General features: G+C 36.5%; 1 protein-coding gene across 2 annotated transcripts in view; it reads right to left on the bottom strand.

Annotated features, from left to right (window-relative positions):
* Positions 1-3,174: 3,174 nt before the first annotated feature.
* The window catches only part of ICE1 (interactor of little elongation complex ELL subunit 1), a 38,335-nt gene continuing 22,135 nt past the window's right edge, over positions 3,175-19,374 (bottom strand). For both annotated transcript variants that reach the window (XM_079301975.1, XM_079301976.1), the window contains 7 exons: positions 14,564-19,018; positions 12,668-12,836; positions 9,626-9,786; positions 6,841-7,031; positions 5,583-5,689; positions 4,603-4,701; positions 3,175-3,674 (listed from right to left, as the gene is read on the bottom strand). In XM_079301975.1, coding sequence (XP_079158101.1) covers positions 3,493-3,674; positions 4,603-4,701; positions 5,583-5,689; positions 6,841-7,031; positions 9,626-9,786; positions 12,668-12,836; positions 14,564-19,018 — 5,364 coding nt within the window. In that variant the 3' untranslated portion in view covers positions 3,175-3,492. The remainder of the gene's footprint in view (positions 3,675-4,602; positions 4,702-5,582; positions 5,690-6,840; positions 7,032-9,625; positions 9,787-12,667; positions 12,837-14,563; positions 19,019-19,374) is intronic.

Below are 19,374 nucleotides of genomic sequence, written 5' to 3'. Positions count from 1 at the left end.
GTGATGCTGCTCACATGCCTTGATGCTCTCTTTCAATGCAGTCATTATGAAGATAATTAAAATAATAACCTTGGGTCTGCATAGTGACAGATACAGCAACAGTTTCTGGAGAGGTGATTCTTTGTATTGCTCTTAGGCCTTGTAAATTTTGTAGAAATAAACTGAAGATTTTCCTAGAGAAACCAGTGCAACAGGGGGGGTCACAATTTCTCATCTAGGATCCTGCTAACTTTGCCAATTTGTCACAAATGAGAGGTTTAAGGTTCCTCAAAGAATCATCATGAAAGGTATTAGCAAAAGTCTTAGCTTGGACAATAGTTTACACCTAACAGAATTGGCTCCAACTTTTTCATTAAATACTGGTCCATTAGCCTTTTGTTTTGTAAAACGTGGCTGCAGCAGGTAAAGCCCTGATGGTGTGAAATCCCACACAGTACACTCTGCAGTTCAACAGGATTTCCATCTTTCACAGATACAGCTGCAGACTGCTTTTAGGGAAATGATTGCTACATGAAAGTTAAGCAGGATTTGCGAAGGAAGGTTATCTAATCCCTTTCAAGTTGTGGCATCCTGATACATGTGGATTCTTACATGTGCAAGGTTTAACAGAACCACATCATTTTCTGCCTTTGACTGTGGTTTCCTGTTTTGACCCTTGCCAAACACCGGGCACCCACTAAAGTCACTCACCCCCCCACCACAGCTGGGCAGAGAGAAAAAAATAACGAAGGGTTCATGAGTTAAGGACAGGGAGAAAACACTCCAAGGGCAAAACAGGCTCAACTTAGAGTTACCAAGTGAACTTATTATTAACAAAATCAGAAGATATAATGAGAAATAAAATAAGTTCTTAAAAACACCTTCCCCCAACCCCTCTTTCCTTCCCACCGACAGAGCAGGGAGAGGGGACATGGGGGTTTTTGGTCAGTTGAGATGATCTGCTGCTCAGGGAGAGGAGTCCTTCCCCTGGGAGACAGTTCTCCATGAACTTCTCCAGCATGGCACCAATCTCACAAGAAGCAGTCGTCCCAAAACCACTGCAACGTGAGTTCCTCCCACAGGCAGACATGAAAAAGCCTAAAAAGTGAAAATGAAATTAAGAACAAAACATGACCTGCAGGGAAAATTTCAATAATTATTTTCTATAATCATCTTCACAAAACTGAAACTGAAGTTGTTTGGAGTATAGGGACAATTGTGAGAAACTGTTTTGAGTTAAATGAAATAATTTAACCTAAAACAAGTTGTGTGTATTTTATTAAAATAAAATTTCCTTCAGAATTCTTAAGGAGAAAGTGCGTGCCTGTCTTTGTACCTTCATGGCAAAGTAATTCACATTTATTTTCAATTAATGGACCTTGTTTATATGCTGCCTACATGCTGTTTTGCTTTTTGGGTTTAATAGTAAAGTAGCGAATCACATAAAACCTCTAGTGGGAAATCCTGCCAGCTAGCAGAGAAAACATACCAAATGAGAATATGCCAAATCTACAGACAGGCTGATTGCCTGAGAAGCACCTGTGTCTATTTTTGCTCATATGTATTGAAAAAACTTTATTATTTAAAAATATTTTTTAAAAGGTAATAATAATAATAATAATAATAATAATAATAATAATAATAGTAAAATCCTAATTTTACTTATGCCAATGCAGTTTGGTTGGGCAGTAGAAAGGAATACAGAATTAAAATCAGTTCCATATTTTCAGTACATACAAAAATTCTTATACTTGCATAAGCAGAATATTTTTCATGAAAATGGTTTGAGGGTAGGTTGAATTTTTTTAAATTTGGTTCCAAATCAGTATAGCTGTAGATTTTTTGTCTTGGAAAATTCTGGTATTTCCCTTGTGAATCTCATATAATTCAAATCCAAGCATTTTATAAAAATTCTAAAGGAAATAGGCTTCTCTATTTGCTGTGAAGATTGAGTTGCAATATTTTTGAATACATCTATGATCCTCTACTCACTTTCTTCCTTTATTTGTTCTATTTCCCAGTTCCTTTAGTTTTCAGATTTATGATCAATACTTTAATTGTCAACTTGTGCTTTCTTTTGTCTTTCTTCCACTTCAGATATTTTGTGCTCATTCTAGTGCAGGAAGGGTAAATAAAGGCTACACATAAAGTCCCCAAAGCTTCACAATCACCAAAATGCCCAGGGTCCCAGACATCATACAGCTTCTACCTGAGGCAAATTAATTTATGTGAATCCCTGGAAGCCTTCATGACAGATGTGTAGCAGTGCCTGTAGCAGTGCACAGGTATCACCAATACTACTAGATCATTTTTCATTGACTGACTTGTCTGTGGTAAGCTCACTGAGGTCAATTTGATGTCCAGAGTGCTAGCTGCTATAGCTGCAGCTGAACTCAATGGTCACTTTGTTCTACAGTTTCACCTCAGAGGAAAGAAACTCTCAGGAGGGCTAGGAGACTGCTGGTAGTCATACTTGGAAGATGCACAAAAATCACAATGCATATCAGCACCACAAAACTGTCAGAAGCTAGGTCCCATTACAAGAAGAATCTGCATTAGCAAAGCTCACCCCTTCATATGGGCACAACGGAGAGGTAAAACCAGGAGTTTTCAATAGTTTCTTAAAGGTACTTCCCAAGCCCCCAGAGCATACCAGAAACTTTTGGAGAGATGTCCAGAATGCAGTATTACACGCAATTCATTCAGTGAACTTACCTCGACAGGTAATATCCTGCTGCCCCTCAAATAGTTTTTATATAAGCTATAAACACAGTTAACTCCGTGTTATTTAGAAAGATCAACAAGAACACAATGGTGTTTGTCTCTTTTATTATGAAAGATACAAAAACAGAATGTAGTGAAGATTAAAAACATGAACTCTTTTTGAACCAACTCTCTATTTACATATAAAAAATTCCCCAAGTGGAATAATATCAAATGTGAGACACATCAGAGTACACATATATACAAGCTCAGAGATTTAACATCTCTGTTATTCCATACATGATGGCTACACAAAACATCAATTCCTACCTGTTTTCCACAAGTATTTTAAATTAAGTTTATGAGACAACCCAAGCAAAATAAAGCAGGATCTGGGGCATGTTCTACCATCTGAATGGTTACTTTATAAAATCAGTACAAAATATGAGGGCCAGGTTGCCATGTTGTGCTGAATATTCTATCAAACATCCATCCAAATTAGGTAAAAGAACAAAAACTGTTACTGGCTTTTATTGTCATCAAACCAGAAATATTGCAGGAATTCAAGATGCACTCGTTTTCAGGTCACTAATCAGCTACTAGGAAAAGCAAACATTTTTGTTTATTTTTAAAAAACTCTTCCTTCAAACAGAAAAGCCAATAAATACTTGACCTTGCTTTGCATGATCAGACATTCTGATTAAAAACATGAAATACAGGAAGACACACCATTTTGTATGGTTTTTAACTTGAACCAACTACTGCTTAATTGGTAAGGCACTTCTTTAGATCAGTCCACTTCTCTACATTTTAGTTTAGGTCCATTTCACACAGAGAAGTGATTTCAGCTATGCCATTTGTGATAGCAGAAGGGATGTTGTTAAGAACTTTTGTTCTCCAAACATGGATGGCCTCAACAATTCCTTCTGGATTGCTTGAACCCAAGTCACACAGTGAATATACAGCTGCCAGCTGCACACTCCAGGGAACACCTGCAAAAAGTTAACAAAAATCAGCTTATAATGAAAATCAAAAGCAAGAATGTTTTGGGGAATCCTGAATCTGTAGAAACTATTATTCAAGAACTGAAAATAAAACACATCAACAGTTGTGATGCCTAACACTGTAATGTAGAAATTGCAACCTGCACACAAATTCCATAAGATCTCCTTTTATACTGGCACTTTGCAGTTGTCTCAATTCAGCAGCTTTTCAGTATTCAAAGGGCATATAAGAGTTGAGAATCTAGTGACTTTAGTAAAGAGTACCCAGACTTAAGAAAACAGTCAGGTTTATACTGAGTCTGAAACACACAAATACACTGTACATATATCATATGTACCATACACCACCAAGTTTGAAGCACTTGAAATTGCAGGGAAGTTATACAGGTTGTTCAAAACAGCTCTCTAACATTAACAAATGCTTCTCTGCAAAATGTACTTAACATCCAGAGTAACTTGGCAGTGTGAATCTCTGCTGCCCTAACTGCCTTGTTTAGTCTCATCAATATCTTGAACTTTCTCCCAATACAACTGTGTTAGTAGTAAGCTTCAGCATAAATTGCTTAGCTAAAAAATTAGCTAAAAATTACTGTTCAAGTTGCAATCACCCTTCAAGTCATCTTACCTCAATCACCCTTTAAGTAATCTCTAAAGCAGCTGATATGCTCTTACATGAAACAGTCAGATTCCAAGGTTTCTAAAACCATCTCAGAATTTTTCTCTGTCTCAAACAGAAGGAAATACTGTTAATAGCTCATTAACTTTGTAAGAGAGAGGGAAAATTCTTTGACCTGTTGTGCACTAGTGTAAACTGCAAAAGCAGGCTGTTTTGCCATGTGCGCCTTAATTTATATTCTGGCATTGCGAAACTTCACATTGTGGATGTTACACTCATGTTTCTCTAAAAAAACATTACCTTCTTTTTCTGCATGCTGTACAAACAGTCCAATTACTGAACTAATATTCTTCACAGCAGTAAGACAGCCTTCCTTCAAACCTATTTGTCCTAATCGGCCTGAAAGAAAAAAAGAGTTACTACATATCTGACTATTTAGACAGTCAACTTCCAACTGTTGAAGTATCAACAAAAAACGTGAATTTTAACAACAAAAAATTCTTGTTACCATGTTGTCTTGGGAACAACAGTTGTCCTATTCCTTGTGTAACTAAAGACCCTAAGGCATTTTTCATTAGATTGATTCAACCTCCCACGGGTTCACAATTTTGAAGTGTAAAACTCAGAAACAATGCAATTTTTGTTTAATAAACAATGTCATACAGCTTACATACTGAAAATATTTCTTGAAACTCAAACTATATCTATTTACATCAAATGCCACCTGGATCCCACATAAATTAATCTAGCTAAAATTTATTATGGTATTAGGTTGCATAAAAAACCTTATTTTATACACTTTGCTGGAAATTATATGGCATGAAGCTGTGATGTGGGAGGTTTAGGTTAGCTATTAGTTAAAGGTTCTTTATCCAGAGGGTGGTTGGGCACCCCAGGGAAGTGGTCACAGCACCAAAACTGACAGAGTTCAAGATGCATTAGGCACATGATGTGATTCCAGGGGCTGGCCTGTGCAGGGTAGGAGCTGGACTTGAATGATCCTAGTGGGTCCCTTCCAACTCAGGGTTTCTATGATTCTTCTATACATGGCTACAGATTATTTCATTTTAAATATATAAAACATGTTGCTATTGGTTATCATGAATCAATATAACACCTCTCAAAACTTAAGTACCTGCTTTCCACAGGTACTTTCCACAGGCTGATAAACAGAAAATATCTGCATAAAGATCCAATAAAATTCAAAAATACTTCAACCTCCTTTCCAGACAGGCCTTTTATACAAAACAGAAGTTCAACCAAGAATTTAGATTGCTTACCAATTAGCCTGAGTGTCAATGCCATAACACTGTCACGAATGGATTGAGCAGTTTCATGCCCCTTTCTCTTCTTTATCCAGTTATCCATAGAAGGCCAAAGCTCTTTGCTGTGAAAAAAATTAATTTGAAAATCTCATACTGCATGAAGGAGTGGATATAGTATTCATACTATAATGAAGGCAAATGACTTTTTTATTTATTACTAATATTAGGTAGACTGACTTCACAGATGTATATGAAATCATGTTGCTTTTAAATGTCATGCTGATATGTTCTGTAGGTCTCATATATGACTGAAAATTCAATTTGTATGTTACAAGTAGGAACTGATGCTTGTTTGTAAATCTAAAAGGACCCAAAGTAAGACATTTTTAATCCTTAAAATTATGCTAATAGACCTAGTTACCTATTACCAGCACAACTCACAATCACCTTAGTATGGCTTTAATTAAAACTAAATACGTTTCACTGAAGTTTTTTGTTATTAATTTTAAAAGTATTTCACCAAAAATAACTTCTTTACTACCTGAAGGTATATACTTTGTATACAAGACTATTATGAGTATCACTTACTATGTTATGTCACAGATAAACAAATGTCTCTTAAGTCATGTAACCTCTATATAGAAAATCAAGGCTGCTTTATCAGTCTAAGTGTCAAAATGAAGTCTTTAAAACAGGCTTAAGTATGGTAGCAGTCCATATCCTGGATTATAGTTTCCAAGAAAATTTAAGACATTGAATTTAAGTATTATAATTATTTTAGAATTAAAATCAGACTGAAATCAAGGTAATACACTAATAAGTATGGATATATTTCACTTTCAGCACTGAAGCAGTGTTATTTTCATATCAGAAATTCGACCCTTATTTTCTACTGTGGGGGAAGGGAAATTCAACAAGTTCAGAAGACAATAATTTTGCTTCACTGACAGACAATTCATCTCAAAACCTTATATAGTTATTTTGAAAGCAATTCTTTATTAAGACAGTTCTAACAGTGTTCAGTTCTTGGGACAACACCATACAATCCTACATTTCCTCATTGATCACTCCTTCTGTCTTAAAATAATGCACATATATACAGTAGTCTAGGTCTCATCAGGTTGAAACATCCTCATTTCTAAATACCTATGCAATAGTTTATTATTTTAAAAATTAAGCCATAATGAATTGGGGAAATAAAAAAAACACCTCCAAAACAAACCACAGAAAAAACACAAAGGAAAATATTTGAAAGAAGTGATTGCCACAATACCTTATAACATTATCATGTGTCCAATCCCACTTCATGTGAGAGCAGAGTAGATCAAGAGCAAATATATATTGCCAAGCATCTTCACTGAGATCTTCTCCATACTGCTCACTCGGGTGAAATTCTACTTTTGTACATGACTGCATTTCCAAAAGCAGGTTTGAGACCATAACACTAGCATCCAAAGATGAACTCTGGAATTTTAGAAGGTAATTATCTTAATGCATAAAAAGTTACCAGCCCAGAACCAAACTCTTTACAAATATTTGATATCGACTGTATACAGTACCTTACTCCATAAATCCAACTTTCGGATTGAATTAACACAAACAAATAGAGTACATAAACCAAAACCTTCAAGTACTAGCTATTTTTTTCTGACACCTTTACTAAAAGGAGAGTTTGGGGGAAAAATACCCAAACACGAAAAACCACAGATATCACAGCCACACTCTCCTCTCCTTCTACAATTTGGGGATTTTTGTTTCTCTCAATGCAGCATTAAAGTAAGAAAAGTGTTTTTCCAGTGCAAGATTATTCCAATATTGTTAACTTTCTAAATAATTTTAAAATTTGTTACTTTTTATTCTTCATTAGGGGCAAATTTGCAAACAAATACTTTCAATAGTTGAGATAAATAAACATACCATGTGAAACCATTCTGCTAATTACATAGCTAGGGGAAGAAAGGAAATTTAAAAACAAACATTTTTTGAATATCTGATGTATTAAGAAAAAAGTCTAGGCTTATCACGTAAACAGAATGCATGCTTGGTGCTGCAGCTTGGCAGATTTTCTAAGTACAAAACCTCATATAATTTGCAAATTCCACCATGGTGCAAGTCACTAAAATGACATGCTTTGACCAAGAAATAAATACCCAATCCGTCTGAGTCTTCCTTTCAGAAGCAGAATAATCTTCTCCTAAAATTATACGTGTAACAGACTGTTAATCACAATCTACTGGAAACTTACCTGTATTTCTACCCAAGTAAAATAGAGCTTACAGACAGGATGATGTTATCTCCTATCTTCACTATAGAAAATTCTGAGGTATTTCTCCCCAGCTGCAGCAGCTCTCACATTTCAGAGTTCCATTAATAAAGTAGGTAGTATGAGTGCAACAGGAACATTTACTAAGACATTCTTAAGTGCATCTCTACAGGCATGATACTAAAAGCTGCAACCTAATAGAATGGAGAATACAAATTCTTCACTGAACAGGGACTGCAGTACAGCATAACTTCATACCAGAGCTTAATGCTACATCACAACTGTGATTTAATAGTAAAAAAACCAGATATAAATCCATGCCAAATGAACTCACTTCTGCACTAAAGCAGGAGGTTTAGGGGGCTGTAATGTCAGTGATACCATATTAAATTCAGGGCTGGCTTCAGAGGTTAAAGAAAAAAAAATACCATACAACACCTAAAGGCTATGATGACAGCAGTAAGACTACTGCATTCCTCAAGGCAATTGTAGAGCAGCAAGTTAGGGTAGGGAATAGATGAGCTATTGTCATGGTTTAGGAGTGGTATTCTCCAAATCAGTGCTCCCACTGAAACCAAGCACTGCTTGTTTCCTGCCTCCTGTCCCTTCCTCTTCTCTGTGGCAGAATGAAGAGGAGAATTGGAGGCACAAAACATACAGATCACAGGTTAAGAACAGTTTACCGGAAGCAGCAATCAGATAAAAACAAATAGTAATAGCAACAAATACTAGTGATGGAGGGTACAAAAGAGAGACCAACAATACATGTGGAAACAGCAATACCCAACCTCTCCCTCCACCACACTATGCTGATCTGGAAGCAACTCATTCTCCCTGGAAGAGACTCCCTTTCCTACATCCCTGGCAATGACGTGAGGTGGTACAGAATAAACCTCCAGGTCCCAGCTATGCCCCCTTTTGGCTACTGCAAAAATTAACCCTGTCCTGGTCAGAACCAGGACAGCTATGAATCCATATGACTTTGTTCACTTCATATTTACAAAATTATTTTATTTCCAGAAAGCAAGCCTGGCATTAATATGAAATATTCAGAAATATGGGGCTCTAGCCTTTAAACAGACACACAAGCCTGTTAGACAAACTGCTTTCAAAGCAAAGCACCTTTGGCTTTCCATCTGCATGATATAAAATTGCTCCCAATTATTTCCATTTTTCTCCTTGTAACATTCTTTTCGGATGGTAGTATGTGTCTGCTGAAAACGGATAGAAATTAAATTATTTGCCAAACAGCTTAAAAACCTGAAGTCAGCTCTTATGGATCATCCTTCTTTTGGTATCACTGGTTTTGTATTGATCACATCAACAGCTTATGAAATTAACCTAGTTTTTTTTGGTGATAAATGAGTATTTGCAGTTTACCCTGCAAAAAGATCATGAATAAAACATGATATATCTTGAAATTAACTGTAGTAACAGAGAACTACAAAAGATAAAACCAAGACATACTTTTAAAAGCAACAATACAAAGCAAAAGAAAAAAATCTCAAAGAATAGTTCCACAGATCGAAAGAATTCCCTAGTCCAACAACACTCTTTTACTTTTAGTAAAGTTCAGTAAATGGTTTAGTATCTAACAGGGAAAACAAGAAAAGTATTCTAGTAGGGTCTAAACAACTAGGGGAAAAATGCCTGAGGCAGCATTAGTTGTGCAATTGTACAATCTCCATGGGATATTCACACCCTTCATTATAAAAACAAGTTCCTTGATTTGATTCAGCCAGCAAAAGGACCAATGCATACAAAGGCTGATACTAACAATGAAATCAGACATTACCTGTTCCCAGTTGAGATGAGCACTTAAACAGGCCAGCACCTCACTGCTTGCACGCTGCCTGACAACTAATTGCATAGCTTTGTTAACTGCACCTTGGAAGACGAATATGTCAGACCACACATTTGCAATAAATAAAATCATTTTTTCTGAGTCTGGAAAGTCTAAGGAAAAAAAGAAATAACAAAATAGATTTTTAGCATTTTAAAAGCACAAAAATATATATTCAGGCATTAAAAACTGGTACATTCAGCAAGGTAACTAGGAAAAAATGCACAGATGTCACATCACAACTACAGCCTAAGGAAAGGGAGCCATAGTAGCACATCTCAGTCCTGAGACTAAATAAGAAGAAAAGATCCAAGAAAAACACCAAACAAGAAATACCAGTAGAACCGCAACAAAGCTTAATCCACCTCCCCCACTGTAATTCACTCCCTCTCCCTTCATCTTTCTTACTGCACTTAAGTTCACTATGGAGAGTGGTCTTAGAGCACTGAAAATGGATTCTTTTAGGATTAAATTAGATTGGAAGATGCACTCCAACAACCTACCTAATACATTCCAGTCATAAATCAGCAGTCTGATCACTGGAGCAAACTAGAATTAGTCCAAAGAAAAAAAAACCTACAGTACTTGCTAATACCTTGCACCCATAAACCTGTGAAATATATGTGTATATATATATATATATATATATATATAAAAGCTTGCAAATAACTTTCACACAATTCAAATCTGATATTGCTCAGCAGTTTTCCCAGACTTAGAGAAATTATACGTTATACGAGTTATATGTGAGCATAAGTGAATATTGCATGCTACTATTTGTACTTCCATAGATGTAAAAATTTGTGCTGCTCCATATAATTGAAGAATACTCATTCATTAAAGTAATTCAGAGCAAGTATCTGACAACTGTCAGTTAGAGAAGACAGAGTTCCAGGCCATCAATGGGAAGCCAAAAGACCCTTCTGAAAACCAAAGCTGAGAGCTTCAAAGCAAAATGCTAAGATAAAACAGACCGTAAGCAGTAACAACTACATTGGAAAAAGTAAAAAAGTAGATATTACTTTCATGCATGAAATGCTAGACTGGAATACATATGCCTGGAACACTATACAAAAAACAATGAAATCTGAAAAGCTCAATGTACCTTCCCTCTTCATCTCAGCATACCTTCTACATTTTTTGAAAGATCTTAAGAACTAGAAAACATAACAAAATACATCAAATCAAGAAGCTTTAATGAACATAAAGAATTTAGACTTCAATGAAGTGTCTTGGATGGACCTTTACTCTGAAACTGCTCATCATGTGAAGAATTAACCTTTTTCAATCAGAACTTTTTTCCTATCAGGAGTGTTGGTGAACAAGAATTATTAACAACTTGAACTGCCCGCTCAGGAATTTGAAACACTTATAAAATTCATTCAATGATGTGCAGCAGGCATCAACAAAAAGAAAAGTTAAAAAAAAAAAAAGAAAAGGAAGAGAATAGAGGAGAGGTAAAAGGAAAGTTAACCAAAAAGGTAACATTTTATTTATAGTCACTTGAGGCAGAATACTTGAAAGGAGAGCAGAATAAAAACAATGGACAAGTCATCAAGAAAACAGATTATGTTGGTCTAAAGAAGTAATACTGACTGTTCATAGTGAATTTGGTAATTGCATAGCTTTTGTTGCCATAATTCTGATGGGAATATATGAAATGACATGAATGAGAAAATACTAAAATAAATACATAGTAATCAAATAAAACCAAACAAAATTTTAAAAGCCTAAACATCACTTAAGATGTGTTTACAGTTGTTCCCACTCAAAAAAATAGCTATAAAACCACAGAACAATGGCAATAGAAACTCATGCAATTCAATGTATAGAAGAGAAAATCATTCAATAAATGTCATCTACTATTAAAGTTTGGATCTTAGGCAGAAAAAAGAAAAAAGGGGAAATAATAATATTTGCAAAAGCCCACAAAAAGAAAAACCAGTAAGATACTGCAAAACAAAAGGGTTAATTATTATTTTAGACTCAGAAAATACATCTGACAAGTAACAGTATCTGACATGGTGCAATATTAAAAGTATTTACATGAAAGAAGTAAAAGCAGAGTTATAATGGACTGAAGGACAGAAAGAGAGGAAAACAGGAATTCCAAAAAGAACTCAAACAAAAATATTACACCCCCTTAAAAAATGGTAATTAAGAACAAAATGAAATCACAAACATTTTTAAGATTAAGAAAAAAAAAGACAGGAATGTTATATGGAAGACAGCAAGTAATTGAAACAATCTCAAGCTGTAGAACTTGACTTGTCAGCGCTCTTGAATTTTATTTTAATGTGAAACAGATACCAGTATACTATTTTCAAACTTACTGAGTTTTAATCTTCCAAAACTAAGATTCTTAACTTAGCAATAGTATGTATGTGTTACCTTTGTTCCTGTGACCAAAAGGCAGGGGAGTAAAGGAAGGGAACCAAAATGGAAAAAACTCAACCAAGCGAGAATTTGGATAACAGGAAGTAAAAAGACTGTAAGGGGGACATATTATAAAAATTCCCTGGTTTTGATCAAGATATAGCACAGCTCCTGACACTATTTTAAATACCTGGTTTTAAATCATGCTTACTTTATGAATCAGTAGCTACTCAATTAAAATAAGAAAATACTTTATGAATCAGTAGCTACTCAATTAAAATAAGAAAATACTAATAGGCTAAAAAGGACAAAAATCCCAGAAATCCCATTATCATTTTAGAGATGGCAGTGAAATGAAAGCAGAGTATCCTAAATGAAATATTTCCTTGGAAAAAATAAGTAGACTACTAAGAGCCCAGGTCACCACTACAGCACAGATGTGCAGACCTATGAGAAGGGGAATTCCTTCTGGAACAGTCTATACTTGTGCATTACAGAAGTAAGTTCTAAGGAAAACAACCCTTTAACAGGATTTCTTTGTTTTTACATAGTAATTCTGACACACTACAGCAAGGACTGAGCATATTTAAGATAAAAGGTCACTAAGCCATACTATACCTTCTTTAAGCAGGCTATAGCAGAAAAGGCGGGCTCTTTCCAGATCTCCCAACTGTCGGCAAATTCCTGCATAGACTCGACACAGAGCCTGATTCAAATTGTAACTTGTGGCACTCTTCTGAGCCTTCAGCGTATTGAGAATAACATGCAGCAAGGACTCTGCTAAATGCTATAAGACACAAAATATATTGTTGGACTGTTACATACTTAAGAATGCTTGACAACACTGTAGTAGTATAACAAGTAAAAAGAGCTACTATCTTATTTGGAAGAACACTGTTTACATACGTATAAAAATGCAGGAAAGTAAATCAGAAGCAACCAGTGAAAGAAAAAAGAGTGAGGAGCAGGCAACTTCCCAGAATAAACATGCCATAAACAATTGAAGAATAGGGCTACTTTTGTTTGGATATAGATTGTTTAGTTAAGTGATTAACAACAGTCTTCCTCAAAGAATAAGGAAAATAATGACAAGTAGAAGGAATGAGGAGAGGAATAATGACAGGTAGGGTAACCCAAATAACCTAATCAGAGCAAATGAAAGCACCCTTAGCTACTTCCAAAGATGGCACAGAAGGATAAACAGCCCATTGTCCAGGTGTGAGATTTACTAGTGAAGTTAACAGCAGTCTTTTCCCAGATCTCTGTACACACTGCAGGAGGAGATGTTGCTGCCTGTAGTAACGTGGGAGTCAATATGAGATGCAAGGAAAAAGAATATTGGGATTGTGCAGATTGTGCATGACTTACTAGGGGATGCTTATAGGGAGACCTAGAAGTGGGGAGTAGAATGAGAGGCTTAGGAGTCAGGTGCTGCAGAGTACACAGTTCAGACTGGGTACCTGTGGACAACAGGGATTCCGAATATTAGTTTTGGGAGGAAGCAGACACCTGAAAGACCATGAGTCTGCGGGCCAGACACAAGTCTGTATCAGCTGTTGGAGGAATGTGTGTACACTTTTGTGTCTGTAAGTTTGTCAGTGCATGAGACAAGTGGGAAGAGCATCAGTCACCTACTGGATATACTGAGTGCCTAATATTAGCTACTGGGGGAATCCATACTGTCTGTACATATATGAATGTATCTTCCTCTAGCAGGATTTAATCTTATCAGCCAGACAAGGGAATAAGAGTAGGTGTGTACTGTGTGCATGTCTCTCTACTAGGATTACATACTTGACCTTGCTACTGGCTGGACCTGAAAACATAAAGGTACAAGCCTTGCTTCTATGAAGTGACCAGACTAGACAACTCCTAACAGACGACCTGAGATCTTGGTATCAACTTCTGAGAACTTAATTATGTACAAGGACTGTAACAGAGCAAAATACTGCCATGTATCAGATGGTGAATTGCTTTGCTGTAGACTATAAATTATCTATGAGAAAGATAGCAACTGAAGCAAAATTTTTCACCACTGATGCTAAGGAAGCTCTGAGAAATAATATAACAGAAGAATTTTCTAATAAAACTAAATTTAATAACCTGATGTAGAATAGTAAAGGGAAACATAGAATGAAATTGTATACCAGTGTATACAATGAAGTTTCTCTTTTTTAATTTAAAAAAACCCCCGTAATTTTGGAAGGACTCTTACAATTGTTAATACTAGCCACTTTAAAAAGTGCTGCAAAAATAAAGTGGTTTATGCATATATCAGAAAAGCATATGTATTTATAAACACAGTTTTGCATCTTGGACATCACTATTCAGTAATTTCGTGTGCAGTTCTGTATTTTCTTGTTATACAAATTTAGATTTCTAATTACCTTTCAAGACTACACTTTCTCACAGGAGATTGCCAGAACAATTGAGAATTCAAATACTACAAACATACTGTTTTCATCTGCATACAAGTGATTAATAAACTATAAAATTTAAAATTATGCTACTTACCTTGTTTTTTATAGCAAATTCATAGACAACTTCTCTCTCTTCATCTCTCATTACAGGAATCTTTGAGATATTACCAACATTCACATGACCTTTAATAACTGGTAACAAGTCAAAACAGGATTCAGAAACTTTCTTCAATGCTAAAGAAATTTTCTGGCAGTCAGGATCCTTCTTTACTGGTAGTGATTCTTCTAAATTGGAACTCTGTGATGAATCACTGATTTCATGGCTTTTACCATGGAAAGCCTCCTGCATTTCCGAGATGGTATTTTTAGTATTTCTGACAGCGGTTACATCACTGGGCTCCATCCTTGATGGTTCACTGTCCAGCCTCAGTCTTTTGGCACTTCTTGGCATAGATACCTGCAATAGTGTCCTTTTTTCAAGATGATTTGATGACCTTGAAAACAATTGCTGATTTTGCACATCTGTGTCTTCATCTTTGCTACTATCAGATTTCAAATTGCTCCCAGCTTTAACAAAAGCAGTCGATGTAGATGCAATTGCTTTGAATCCACCTGTTTGAGACACAGGTCCTGGCAAACTGTGGCTGTCTGAAAAAGCACATCGGTTAAGCTGAATATTGCCTTTCAGAATGTTTAGTGTCCTTGCCCTTGCAGAAAGCTCTGGATACATAGTGTCCAATATTTTCACAGAGTTCTCCTGAGGAGCACCTGGACCAGCACTAACTGCTGCAAAGAGAGGAAATCTTCCTGGAACGGGAAGTGCATGCTTTGGAATGGAAGTACAAAATTTCAAAGGTGAGGAGCGAATCCTTCTACCTACTGCTATTTCTGAGGGTGAGGGAGGAGAAAATAAAAGAGCGGATTTTACTGTTGGAGTACGTGTTAATGGAGACAGGAGAGGAAGAATAGGAGTTTCTCGTAGTGGGGATATCAGGTCATCAAGAGGGGAAAGCAAAGAGGAGTGACTTGCAGAAGACATTACTGGGGACACAGTACAGGCAGTTTTTGGAGGAGTAGCAATCAGAGGTAGTAGCAAGGGGGGCAGAGGAGGACCTATCTCTTCCCTGATTTTATTTATCATCTCAGATGAACATTTTGTTGCCACAGAAGTATTAGCATTTGCAAGAAATGGCTGAGTAACTTCAGGAATCTTTCTTTTTCTTTTACCTTGAAAGAGTCTTTTTGATAGCTTAGTATGCATTACTTGGGCAGCTGTCTCGCTAGACACAGTCAAGATTTCAGATGGTTCTTGCTCTTTACACTTCAATTTATTGCTCTTTTTGAGAACACAAGACTCTGATTGCACTGCCTTTTGTGGTTTAGAAAGCTGCCCAACTCTCTGACAACTGCACCTTTCATCAGAGTGGGTTGGATTTGGAAGATACTTGAATGAAATCTTTTTTCTACCACTATCTATGACAATATCAGTGCTGCTTTCTCCTGTGTTGCAAGCAGTGTAGGTTTGATTATTATTATATTCTTCAAACACTGAGGCCCCCATATCAACACTGTGTAATAAACTTTGTTCCCCATTTGACTGAAGTTTTGCAGAATCACTTTTTTCTAAGCAACTGCCAAGTGCTAACATTCTTGTATTTAATTTACTGGTTTTTACAGTCAGCCTGCAATTTTCTGAGAATCTGCTTAACATCTTGCATAGTGATAACCTACTTTCAAAAGCATTTGGCATCACAGGGCTTTCTTTTGATGTTTCAGATTTTAATAGACTTTCCTCACTGTGACTGATGCATCTAGCTATGTTAGACTCCACCATGAGTTCATTACCACTCTCAGTATTTTCAGAGGTTACTAATATACATTCCGTTTTCCAAGAGGCTGAGTCTTCAGGATAACCCTCCCCAGTCACACTTGACCCCTCATTTGCAGTATCTTCAGAGTTGCTTGGTTCACAGTGTGTATTCATACCCAGGACAGAGCCTGCTTTTAGGTGACCAACTGTGAATGTATTTCCTGGGTGCATCATTGAATGAAGCTTGCAAACTTGGTAATCAGCATCAACAATTGCACCCATTTCCAGAGCATCCACTGGAATTCTCCTGGAAGCTCTCAGTTTGTTTCTGAACATTGGAACACATTCAGAACACTTCACATACTTAACATTTTGTATAGAACAGTCTTTCTCTTCAGAGTCACTGCTCTGCTCTGGCATATCAAAACCACTTTTACACCTTATTATGGCATTTTTCCCAGAACTTTCAGAACTACTCAGTTCTTTACTTTCTCTCCCACCTGTCAGTGAATCAGTTCTAGAAGGATTTGTTCTAACCTTCCACATAGAAGTCCTGCATCCTGATTTTTGACAATCAAACTTTTGGAGGAGAAAATCGTTCTTCTTGTAAGAGTTTTCATGAATGACCTGCAATTTAACAGATGCCTGAGATTCTTTATCTACTGGCTGCTCCTTATCTGAAGTCTCCACTTCATTTCTGTGTACATATTCTCTCTCAGGACAGCCCAGTTCTTTGCCCATGTTGACTTTTTCAGCAGACAGAATCTCAGCACTCTCTTCTAAGTTTTCTGAAGAACAGTTACATGTACTACTCATAATAGAATTTGTATGTCCCTTGTTTTCCCAAGAACAGGAAAAATCAGCCGTTCCTGCAATGTTAGTTTTGAGGAAAGCAACAACTTTCTGAAGACTGAAATTTAGATCAGGAGGTCTTGTGGATTCCAACTCAATTTCCACTTGCACAGGAGAATTGGTTTCCTCATTATTTATACAGCATTTCTCCAAGTCCTTTTGAGTAGAAAAAGCCAAGCCACTTCTACAATCCATTTCTGAAGCAGGCTGGCAAATGATCTCCAAAACATTATTTTTCTTCTCAACATTCTTTTCCCACTTCAGTGAACCGGAACAAGTCTCAGTCATCAATTCCTTGCTTTGTTTATTTAATTTTCCTTCTATTTCATCACATTTAACATTTTCAGTTATCAAGAGCTGAGTCAGAGGTTTTGCAAACCGTTCCTGAGAAGCAGGATTACTTTCTACTAAGATAGATGCAGTGGTACCTTCTCTTGCTAACAACTCACTGCTTTCCCCTCTGCGATCTTCTAGATTAGCTTTGACTTCAGTCTCTAGAGATTCACATACTCTAAAGTTTTGAGATTTGGACTGCCCACATTCTAATGTATTGCATACATTTTCAGATTGTTTTATTTCTCCATTCACTTCTGTAAAATCTAACACAGAGGATTCACACTTAGCTACACTGCTTTCTGCACCAATAATGTGTGCTGTCTTTGGTTGTGCAAGAACATTTTCCAAGTTTGACTTCCTTTGAGATAAATTATTACCATCTTCCTCATGATGTGGGTTGCTTTGTAAATAGACCTCCTCCTTTTTGTCTACTACTTTTACATTTTCTGCACTATGGAGTAGCTCTGACATTTCAGCTACTTCTAGAACACTTTCTCTGTTAAATTTCATAGCTGGTTCAGTAGTTGGAGTTCTGGTTATATTCATGTCTTCAATTTTGAGCTGTTCATCTTTTGGAAAGACTGACAATAAAGTTCTGGTTCCTTCAGCAGCAGATACGGGTAAGTAATGCCTTGAGACTTTAACAGTCTCTGGTTCACATTCTCTGTTCACTTGGTCTTTTGTTTGCATATGTTGTTTCTCCAGAATTTCTTCAATGTCATGTTTTTTTTCAGAGCACTGAGAGTATGCAGAGATCTCAATAGCTCCAGCCGTATTAGCTAATTTGATTATATTTTTTGATTTATTTTCAACCACTTCATTTTCTATCAGCACATCAGAATTTTCCTCAGCATCTTCTCTTTGAAGCACAGTGCATTGCTCAGGTAGCAAATGAGTAATATTTTGTGGAACAGATGCTTCTCTGGGAGTTTCTCTCTGTGCTACTAATTTCTCTCTCTCTGCATTCACTAATTCACCACATTTTTCACCCGCACCCTCATTATCAGCAGCTCTACTTAAGGCTACATTTTCTTCTGTTTGCTCTACCACACTACATTTTTCTATGGGATTCTGAGGCTTTAAACTTTGTAACATAGAATCTGCTGAAGAATCTCCCTTTTCACAGTCCATATCCTCACTATGTCCTTTCTGTTCTTCCATGTCTTCTGGTTCATGTGCTGTTGCTCCAGTCAGTTCTCTATTCTCAGTTTCCATATCCTCAGAATTCTCCTCCAAACAATCTTTGTTAGTTTCCATGTTTGTAACTAGAGTAGCACCTTCAGCTTGCTTTCTTTCAGCATCTCTCCCCTCCTTGCTTGACATATTTGGACTGATATGAGTATTCTTTTCATTCCAAGTCAGATTGAGTGAGATTTCTGCATCAAAACCATGCTCACATGATTTGCACAGTCTGTTACACTCATCACTGGGGCTGATTTCATTACATCTTGGAGGCTGAACTTGGTCTTCTTGTAAAATACCCTCCACGGCAGAAGTACTGCAATCATCTTCTTCATCACTGGAACATGTGATTTCTCCAAACAACATATCCTTCAATCAAAAAAAACAAAATAATAATAACAATTTAATAATCTAAACCCTAGTATCATTTGTAGAACATACTTTCCTCAACAAGTACACTTAAGGCCCTGACATGCAGTGGTTTTGAGAGATTAAGGCTGGTCAACAAAGTTACAACCTTCTCCACCATTGTTCTTCATAGTAAGTGAAAGCACCTCTGTAAAAAGTAGGAGACTTCTTTATCTACCTACTTGCATTCTAAAATTACCTGAAAAGAGTATCTGAGTAGCATTTAACTTTCAGGCTCTGGAATTTTGCTATGAAAGCCGTGCTTATATTGAACAGAAATTGGGACTTTAAGTGTGCACCACTGGGAAATCATGACA

This window comes from Erithacus rubecula (genome assembly GCF_903797595.1).
Source record: "Erithacus rubecula genome assembly, chromosome: 3".
Lineage (NCBI taxonomy): Eukaryota > Metazoa > Chordata > Aves > Passeriformes > Muscicapidae > Erithacus > Erithacus rubecula.
The sequence above is the reverse complement of the archived record's forward strand: the minus strand, read 5'-3'. Positions and strand labels throughout refer to the sequence as shown.